Here is a 10,474-nt window from a genome sequence, read left to right on the forward strand (position 1 = left end):
TACCACCACCTACCACCTACCACCACCTACCACCGGAGTGACGCGTCTCGCGGTCGCGGATGAGAGAGTGTGAGGCGGCGGCGGCGGCGGTGTTCGGCGGGGAGGAGAGGAGATGCGCATATCTGCAGGTTCTCTAGCGCGGTCGTAAAACGAGATCCGGAGCCATGCCCGGAGTGACCAAGTACAATTTAGTGGATGACGCGCACGATCTGAGGGTCCCCATGCACAACGAGGAGGTGTTTAATCATGGGGTCTGCTTCGAGGCAAAGGTATGGACCCTCTGCAACAAATAGGATTTTTTTTATTTTTTATGATTTAAGCTCCGAGGATGGTATGGCTGTTGTTACTACTATATGTCCATCACTTTATTTTCTTGTTGACACGTTTATTGTTGTCCAGACCTCATTTTAACCAGGTTTGATCATCTCTCCACTAACTGGATAATATTTATCCACTTTAAGATTGCAGATAGATTTATTTTTTCTGACATGTTTCAATATCAGAAACACTAAATGCAACAAATTCTGTTTTCTAGAGTTTTTGCTCCACTGTTTTGTGAGTTTTACTTGTTTTTATGGTGATATTTTTGCTTCAGTTGCCCCATTTTTTGTATAAAAATTCTATTTGTTTAAAGCAGCTCTTTAAATGTTATTGCATGCCGTAGACTATTGTCACCTTCCTAAGATAATGGCGTAAGTCTTTTTTTTGTTGATGACAAAGGGGATTTTGAAGGGGAAAGAAAATCAACACCTCACATCCTGCCAGAAGATGATTTAGGGAATAAATAAATAAATGAATAAATAAATAAATAGAAAATAAAAAATTGTTTTGGCAAAAAATGTCTTAGGCCATTATTTTTTAGGAAGACAATATTAAGTTTGATATATTTAAAATGAGCCAACAGTGTCAGAGCTGATCATTTCACCTACAGTTCCAGAAGTTTACATAACCTCAACGACATAAGCGACACGTGAATTCTGGGTTTTCAGTTCTGCCTCTCCAGAGTGGAACGATATCACAACATTTAAAAACAAGGCTGAGGTCTGAAGTTAATGAACGTTGTCTCTAATCTACCGAGTGCTGGAGGTTTCTTCTGGGGGCAGACAGGGTCCATACGAGCGGAAAATCATAATTATCATAATTAACAGAAATAAAGGCCTGAGAACATCAGTCTGTGCCTAATTAGTTAATTGCTTAAGTGTGTTTTGACAAGTTCAGGGGAACCACACACTTAGAGCTGCCATCAACATGATTTCAGCATTATTCTGGGTTACAAATATGAGTTCTTGTAAGAATTTCAATGGGTTGATTTACTGTAAGCCTGGCTTCTGAGAACAGTCTGTATATTTTCAGTAACTTTACAGTTGTGGAATATTAATGGCAGCTTGTAGGGACCCACCGATTAATTCAGTCCTCATATCTTTCATTTTGGGTGATCGACTGATACTTGCAAAAAACAATTTTGTTTGGCCCATGAAGTCAAGAAAGGTTAAAAATTTGGCCAACAAACCAGAAAACATTGATGACCCCAAAACTGTGGAAATTGTCTTTTTTATTTGACCTTTTTTGTTTGGACACCACTGATCCAAAGGTGTGACTGAAGTCTTTCTAAAAATGCCACTTGGGAGGTTTTGAATAAAACATATTTACAAACAAACCCATCATCCAAAATGTATATAGATTTTTATTTTATTTTTTTTACAGTTTTGACATAGTCACTGCTCTGAATCTGTTGGTTTTTTTTTGACAAATGAAATTTTTTTGAGTCTGTAATCTCCAGCTAAGGACTAATCAATTACTCAGTTAGTTGACGAATATTTCAATATCGGATTAGTACAATTAATCGCTTCATGCCTAGTGTGAAATGAACCTAACCAACACTAACAACCTGCCAAAACCCAAAGTAATCCTTTTGAACTCTTGTCTTGCAGTACATCGGCAGCTTGGAGGTGGGTCGCCCCGGCAGCCGGATGGAGATAGTCGCCGCGATGAGGCGAATCAGAGTAAGAACATGTGACTTCATTGAAACAGACGCTATATTTAAACCTGGTGACAATAGCCCCTCTGAATCTTTAACAAGCTGTCAGAGTCACTCATGCTGTCACACCGAACACATCTCCATCCCCGACTGTCTGTTTTCGGAAGCGCCCACGCCACGTTGTCTTCACCCACAGATCGTCTTCACCCACAGTTCGTCTCTCCCCCCTCCCCCCGTCAGTGCACGGCACACATCGATCAGGTTCAGCGCCTTGTCACTAGCAGTTTCAATCCTGTGATGAAATACGGGGAACGAAAGAGGGAGGAAAAAAAAAACCCTCTGAACATTCTCCTGCACAAGACGAGGTCGCCCAAACACGAAGCACTGCAGTGGCACACAGCAGCACAGAGTGCAGAGGATTTGGCTGCTTTGCTTGTCAGCTGTTGGATCTAATCTAACAACAGAGTTGTTGTGTCAGCCTGAGGTCAGCCTCGTCCCCACTGACACCCGGGGAAAAACTTAATCCCGATCCCTCGCCATCAGCTCCTCGTAATGGCCATTTTAGTCTCCTCGCAAAGATTTACTGTTGCAACGTCGCAGACTTTTTAGGAGACGTTATTAACACCGTGCTGAAGATTTGATGTCAGACGAACTCAATGCGGATAATAAAGGAAGCCACACATTGCTCAGCACAATCCAAATACTGAAGAGCTTTTTGGCTCAACATGGATTTTTCCGTCTGAGTTGGAAATAAACAAAGTTTAATTAAATACTTGGATTTTGTGCCTTTTTATCTAAAGGCAAACAGAAGAAAAATGTTTCCTGATGCTGTGACACAATTAATCAAATGTGGCTGAGAAAGAACAAAAGGAAGACATGAAAATGCAGGAAGTAACTGCATTTCTATTACAAATACACTTAGTTGATATTTTTCTAATGCCGTAACTGCAGTATTTCAGTTTCACAAGAAATACAGGTAAAATCAAATGTGAATAATTTTGCTCACATAAGGCATTAAAGAAATGTGGCGCACCATACTACTTCCTGTTGTCTTCTTTGTCTTATCTGGTTGATCACATGATCTTGTTGATCACTTGCAGTTTTGCAAAATACACAGATTTTCTTATGGTTGGAGAACCACCTCATTGTAGCATTGAAGCTTCTAATCAAAAAACTTAACTTTTTCGAAATTGGTGTGTTTCCAGTAAGCAAATTTATGTTTGTTTTCCAATTTGCACAACTTTACAGTCAGTGGAAATGCATCTAGTGACCTGAAGAAGTGAGATGACAAGATTTTAATAGTAGAATAGGATGCAATAACGTTAGGGCTGGAACTTTAACACATTCATTTCGATTTAATAATTACATAGATTTTAAAACGTAAACTTTTTTTTCATGTAAAGACTCCAACCAGAACCTGTGTGTAAAAGCATACATTTCTGGTTTGCCCATAAGTTTGACGCACAAACGATGGACGACTGAGCCGTTTCTCTTGGTCCCCTTGCGCTTAATTTCTGCTTCAAAAAACTATCTGATTGGATGCTTGAAAAGACTATTGTTTGGGTTCAAGTTGTACTAAAAGGAATTAGCATAGCAGAGAACTTATTAACGGCTAACGTAGCATCTCAATGCTGAACATGTAGCAGCAGCGCAGAAGTCCCCAACGCTAAAAAATGTTCCTTGATTGATCAGGGGTTCTTGAAACACTGTAAAACTGGATTGGTAGAATAACACTTTGTACCAGTCTCATGGTTGAATAACCTAAATAACAGATCATCAACAATAAATATGCTGAGCTCATGTGTGTTTGTTCAATAATTTCTCAGCAATAAGGGTTTTTAAACTGAAAGTTTTTCTTATTTTGTCGATATATAGTTTTTGACTAACATGCAACGAATTCATCCCCTCAAGAAAGTTGATCACACCTACTAATGCAAATTCAATCACCAATTTTGCACTGACTCGCAATTTTTCACCAGTCGTTGCAACTTTTCCTCCAATCATCTTAACGTTTTTCTGTATCACCTTATTTTCTGACCAATCACTGCAACTCAGTTTCTGTGTGCACAGTTCATGCCAACTTGAATGAAAAATATGGAACTCTCATTTTGCACTTTGATGACTTCTCCAGACATGACTGTATTTGTATTTTATGTAAAGCCATTCTACGGCAAAACAAAACAAAAAAAAACCTTAAAAAATTGCACCTTTGACCACAGCTTTTTAAAAGAAGTGCCACAAAATCAGTAATTTTTGGCAGCAACAATCACAACAAAAAAAATCAGCGCAATTTCCTGGAGGGAAAATTAATTGTGATTAATTACAGACACTGCAGTTACTGCAAAAGGTTTTTAGGATTCCCACCTTTAGATAACTTAAATCTTGCCTGTGGAAGAAGCATCTGTCACCTGTGATTCTGTTAAACTATTATTAAACTGACTACTCAAAACATGAGGTGTCCTTAAAACCCTCGCCGGGGCTTCTTAGACGAGGCTCGGGGTGAGCATCCTCAACCTGTAGCAGGAGGAACCGTGTGAGCTGGTCTCAGGCTGATGTGCGTGAAAACGCAAACACTCCCTGTGTTCCACTTCATCTCCCCCTGACAGCACTGTGTTGCAAGATGGATGGTCCTCTTGGCCCAGTTTATGGGAGATAACAGACACGTCCACAGACACACACACACATACGCGCACACACACACATTAAGAGATTCGTGTCCTTCACCTGAATATATAAAGCCCAGGAAGCGTGTTGAAGCTCCCACACAGCTACATGATGGATTAACTGGACGAGAGCACATGTCAGGAACACGGGTCGCGGTCTCATGGACGGAGCGCTTTGAGTTTTCCTTTTTAATCAAAAGCAGAGATAGATTCCGCCAACAGTGCTGCAAGCAACAGTTCCTGGTTCGGTTCTTGTTTTACGATTATGATGCTTTGTTAAAAGCATATAATAACCATGCACTGGTTCTGTTGGACCTCACAGTGTCCTTTGGCACAGTGGATCATTCTGATCTTTTGTCATGATCGAACCACTGTGTCGGCATCTTTAGCTCATCACTAAAATCTTTAACCTCCTATCTGAGAAGTAGAACTATCTCTGTTATGTTTACCATTTTGACTCTTCTAGTGCTCCACTTTGATGTGAGATCCCACAAGGCTCCATTCTTGGCCCTCTTTTGTTTTCATGTTTCACACGCTGTGTTAACTTGGTACTGGTTCTCCACGCACCCGCAAACGATGGACGACAAAGCCACTTCTCTTAGCCCAATGGGAGTTAATATTAGCTTCAAAAATTAATGGCTCCTTGGAAAAGACTGTTGTTGAGATAACAGACACTTCCACAAATCCACAACGCTAACATCAATGTCGACAGTCTACATTTCTAAAAGAAGTATTTTTTTTCTAAGAAGTTCCTTGAATAATCTGGGGTTCCTGAAACACACCACTAATGTGTTTTTCCTCCTATCTGAGTGACGGAACATTTTCTGTTATGATGTTGACTCTTCTGGTGCTCCTCTTTGACGTGGCGTCCCACAAGGCTCCAGGCTTGTCCCACTTTTGTTTTCTGTTTACATGTAATGTTACATGTTATAACAGCACTAGATCTCCTTCCTTTGTTATGCAGATGACCTACCTATCTACTCGTCCCAGAAGCCTGGCTGCAGTAATGCTCTCCGTTGTTTTTACTGGATTGCATTATTGCTGTCCAACACTGGTTGGGCCAGAAGTTTTTGTTTTCAGCCAAAACATTGAATGTATTTTACCTGGTGGCAACATAACTACAGATGTCTGTGCTTTCACTTTTAATTGTAAAGAACATTTAGGGGTTATATTTGATAAAGATTTTAAAATCGATTTGACCAGGATGAGCTTCTTTCAGCTGCGTCTCTTCGCTCAGGTTGAGCCTTTTTGAACTTTTTGATTATTTGCGATCTTCTTAGGTGTTCTGATTTTACTGTTATGAGCTTCGGTCTCCTAATTTGGAATGTACACGTTTTGCGATGCCACCACCTTAAAGTTCAGAGAATTTTATTCAGACATTGCGTGAAAGTGCAACACAAAAGTTACATATTGTGAAACGGAAGGGATTTCTGTCGTTTTTATGTTTTACAAAAACAAATCTGAAAAAATAGTAAATTCAAACCCTGTTTTTTTTATTATTATATTATAATTATATTTAAATTCAAGAGTATTGATGTCATCCAATCTGACAAGAGCTGAGCTGAATTTGTAAATGTGCAGAGCTGGTGGAGAGATGTCTTAAAAACCTGATGACAATATTTGTGCAAGTATTGAATCTGGGTTTTATTCGTTTTTTTAGATATATGCCACATTGTATATATCTATATCTCATATGTCTATGAGATATAGTCATATGAAAATACACTTAGGTTTGTAGCTACAACATGACATAACGCTTGCAAAGCCTCCTAAGGCCCAGCTCGGAGCTGTTATTTTTACTAAAATGAAAGCAAAGATAACAGAGAATATCCAAGTTTTTCATGCAGAGACGAGGAGGATTTGTTTGCCCTCTGATTTCACAGAACTTCCTCTGATCAGTTAGTCATCTGAAGTTGAATTTTTAGTTTTTGAAGCTTGATGTGTTTTGTTTTTTTTTCCCCCCCACCACTAATCCTATTGGATTTTTTTTTTTTAAAGCATTGATATTTGGAGCCAGAGCCTGCAGTGAAAGCTCAGTATGTACCATTAATCATGCAGAGGGATGAAAGTGTCCCACACACGTCTGGCTCCCTCTGGCGAGGCAGCCTTTAAAACCTTAAGCATCTACCAGAAACAGAAACTGACAGTTCCTCCATGTTTACTCTGTCTCATATGGAGAAGATAAAAATAATCCCGCAGCAGGGTGGTCCCCTCTCTCTTTCTTTTAGTTTGTCTAGTGAGATTCAGCGAAGCAGTAATATCCAGCCCACAAAGTTAAACAAATGTTTTCCTTCCGTTACAGTACGAATTCAAGCTGAAGAACATAAAGAAAAAGAAGGTCAACATACTCGTGTCCACCGATTGTGTCAAAGTCATCCTACGCAAAAAGAAGAAGGTAAAACCGACGGAAGAGAGTCCTTCTGTTTTCCATGAACCGATTTTAACTCTTTATTGACAGTATTCAGGATTTAACCCCAGAAAACCCGGTGGGCCCTGTGGTGGGGCCGCCAGGGCAGTCCACCAGCAGCCCACTGCGTTTTTGTGTTGAAAATATGTTAAAGGGGCAGTGTTACATATTTTCCACACACATAGTGCCTTTTTATAGCACAGTCAAGTAACTGTTACCTTTAGTTGTTTTAAAAATGCTATATATCAAATATGACATGAATGAAATTTGACTTTGTAATTTAACACCTTGAAATTGGGCCTCTGCCCCTTTAAGAACTCCTGATTTTTCTGAAGCTTCGCCTTCAGGAGGTCATCACAACATGGCTCCTCTATTAACCCTTTAACTACATTTTTACCAGCGTTGCGCTGAGAAGTAATCAGCTGAGCTCCTATAATGAGCTCAGCTGATGCACAGTTCCACCAGGTGCTAATTCCTCCTGTCTAGTCTGAAGGAACTGAATGGGTGCGTTTCAGGGAGAGGGCTTCTCTGTGGAGTTTGGAAGCTTGGAAACTGCAGCTTTGAGGAGGAGCTGCATCTCGAATGTCCCATTAGGTCCACCCAGGTTTGTTTTTGATGAGGGAATAACATTATAATAAGAAGTAAAACTCAAAAAAGAACTGATGGCGCCCAGTTCAACTATAAACCTATCTTAATCTGTTTTTACTGTTCCTGCTGTTTAAAAAGACCCAATTTAAAATAAACGAAAAATACCTAGCCTGGTGGGGGGGCAAGTAAAGCCTGGTGAGGAACCCTGAGTATTGTCAATGATCTGTTTTTCTTTTGTTTTGTTGTTGTTGCTACAGAGAAAGGACTGGTCATGGGATGAAAGCTCCATGTTGGTGACACAAGACCCCATCTACAGGTGGGACGAGGAAGATCCTTAATCAGCCTGAGTCGAGGATGCTAATGAAACCCTGCTGACCTGATATCTTGTGTTGCCTCTGCAGGATCTTCTACGTCTCTCACGACGCTCAAGACTTGAAGATATTCAGTTATATTGCCAGAGACGTGCAGAGCAACGTTTTCCGCTGCAATGTGTTCAAGTCTAAGAGGAAGGTGAGTGGGACCCTCAGCAGCTGAAGACTCTAAATATACTTCTTTAGTATCGATGAGACTCTCTTACTGAAGCAGCTTGATTCAGGTGAGGCCTGTCAGATAATGCGTTTTATGAGGCTGGATTAAATTTATTGAAGAGATTATAAATTCAAGTCGGGGGTCCCAGCACTCTTCAGCAAGTCTGACCCTTTAAATCAAGGCTAAATTTAGAGTTGCCTTGTTTGAGTGACGTCTTTATCCCAATATTATACGATGAGCGTTTTTGATGGTGTTTGTGAAAATGTAATCTTTCTTCTTTTTGTATGTATTCATCATCTGTTGCTAAAATATGCTACACAACTAAACTTGCATTGACTTGAACAGTGTGCATGTGGCAGTCCAAACTGCACAGTCAGCTTTGTACATTTCTCAGCATTAAGTTCTCACCATGAATGCTGGGAAATATTCAATGCAGATTAACGTGACTAAAAAGAAACAACTTCAACTTTTGTATTGCCAAACAGGAAGTTTCACTTAGCTTTGAGAAGCTACAGGTAAGTGTAGCTAGCTTCTTGCTTTTAGCTTCCTCTTGTGTTCAACCTGAGATGATCTTTGTTTTAAATAAATATGTACAAATGAGGACACTCATGCCAGTCTAAATTTACTAATGGTTCCATTAACCAAATTTTAAAACAATTAATTAAACTCTGATTTATTTATTTTTTTAAAGAAAACACTTCTTACTCATCATTAGTGTCTAGCATCAACATTTATGGTACAGTACGCAAACAGAAGCGCAGATTCAGTCATACTTTAGATGTTTTTGAGACGAACTATGATGATTTTATGTCACTTTCTTTGTGATGTTCCAAGAAGATTTAATGTGTGCTTAAATTACAAACTTTTGAAAATGCACGTACATCAAGATAAACCTTAAATTGCAGGAATTCATTCAAGGCATGCAATGTTCATAAACCAGGTCCAGGCAGGACCACAGTGAAGATTTAACTTAGTTCTTATGGTCATGTTGGACAGATGAGTGGCCCAGAATTCCTTCACAACAATGTGAGAGACTAACAAAGCGCCTCATATCTGATTCCTATTTGCCTCATATTTCATAATGCTTCTTAAAACTGACTTATCTAAACATCCCTCCATCTGCTGGAGATTTATGTCATGAAACAGAAACAACATTGGCAGATTTACCTTGAAGCACCAAGAGGCTCTCTGTCTCTCTCTGTCTCTCTCTCTCTGTCTGTCTCTCTCTCTGTCTCTCTCTCTCTCTGTCTGTCTCTCTCTCTGTCTGTCTCTCTCCCTCTCTCGATGGAAACAATGTTAAAATGCCGGATGCTCAGACATTCTGTTGCGCGTATGTCCGTTCCTATGGTAACCAAGGTTGCAGCTCAAGCAATTAACACACACTAACAAATTTAAATAGAGTAAGTCTTTACAGGATAATTGTTTATTCATTTCACACTGGACTTTTTCCATTATTTCGGCAAACGCAACGTAAAAATACGAGGCTAACTTGATTTCAGATACCTTGACACAAACGGGCTCCAGGTGTTCTCTCAGAGCGAAGACGGTTAGATGACAACTCGACTGGCGAGCTGCTCTCACTGCAGTCTTTATCTGAAGGCAGTGCTGCTTGGAGCCACTATAAGGCTTTTTTTCTCTCATATTGATTTTTTTTCTGTCCTCCTCCACTTGTCCTCCACTTTATGCATTCCATCCACCCTGGTGCTTCTTTCTCCTTGATGCAGCTGACCTCTCCTTTCAAGCTGCTGCTGATGCCACGTCCTGATAAAGCTGCCTCCATTCCTTTACTTGAGTTTTGTCCCAGTGGCTCAGACAGCTTCTGTGGCTTATTTTCACCCTGACTGCTGGAACCTGCATGTCCAGCTGTGCTATTTCTAACAACCACATGGCGCCCGCCTACTCCTGACCATGCTGGGGGAGAGCGGAGACGGCTCTTTGGACTTGACAGTTTGTGGTCGTCGCAGATCTTCCTATCATTTTTGTGAGAATGAAAACTTTCCTCGTAATGTAAAATGTAATCTGGCTCTAGGTACGTGTCTTTTCTGGATGTGTTTTAGAGCTGCTATATTCCTAATATAGCACTGCATATTGTAAACAAAGTCAAAAATTAACAGCAATAATTTTGGTTATTTAAGAGAAAATACTCACCTCAGCCTGCTGGATACTTGAAGCTGAAAGTGAAAACGACTGCCTAGCTTACTTTCTGACTAATATTATAGATACATTGATATAAGAATTTGGACCAATGTCAGTAATATTTCTAATATAATGGTGTATTATATTTACTATATTACAGTGGCCCAAAATTGT

General features: G+C 39.9%; 1 protein-coding gene across 3 annotated transcripts in view; it reads left to right on the forward strand.

The window, feature by feature from the left end:
- Window positions 1-10,474, forward strand: part of LOC103139993 (carboxyl-terminal PDZ ligand of neuronal nitric oxide synthase protein-like) — a 34,814-nt gene that overhangs the window by 8,361 nt on the left and 15,979 nt on the right. For 2 of the 3 annotated variants that reach the window (XM_016672907.1, XM_016672906.1), the window contains exons 3-5: window positions 6,944-7,036; window positions 7,894-7,952; window positions 8,038-8,146. In XM_016672907.1, coding sequence (XP_016528393.1) covers window positions 6,944-7,036; window positions 7,894-7,952; window positions 8,038-8,146 — 261 coding nt within the window. Of the gene's footprint in view, window positions 1-41; window positions 270-1,931; window positions 2,004-6,943; window positions 7,037-7,893; window positions 7,953-8,037; window positions 8,147-10,474 lie in introns of those variants that run through there. The other variant, XM_007554892.2, reaches the window with a different exon arrangement.

Source organism: Poecilia formosa, unplaced genomic scaffold (assembly GCF_000485575.1).
Source record: "Poecilia formosa unplaced genomic scaffold, Poecilia_formosa-5.1.2 Scaffold67, whole genome shotgun sequence".
In the NCBI taxonomy this organism is placed as follows: domain Eukaryota; kingdom Metazoa; phylum Chordata; class Actinopteri; order Cyprinodontiformes; family Poeciliidae; genus Poecilia; species Poecilia formosa.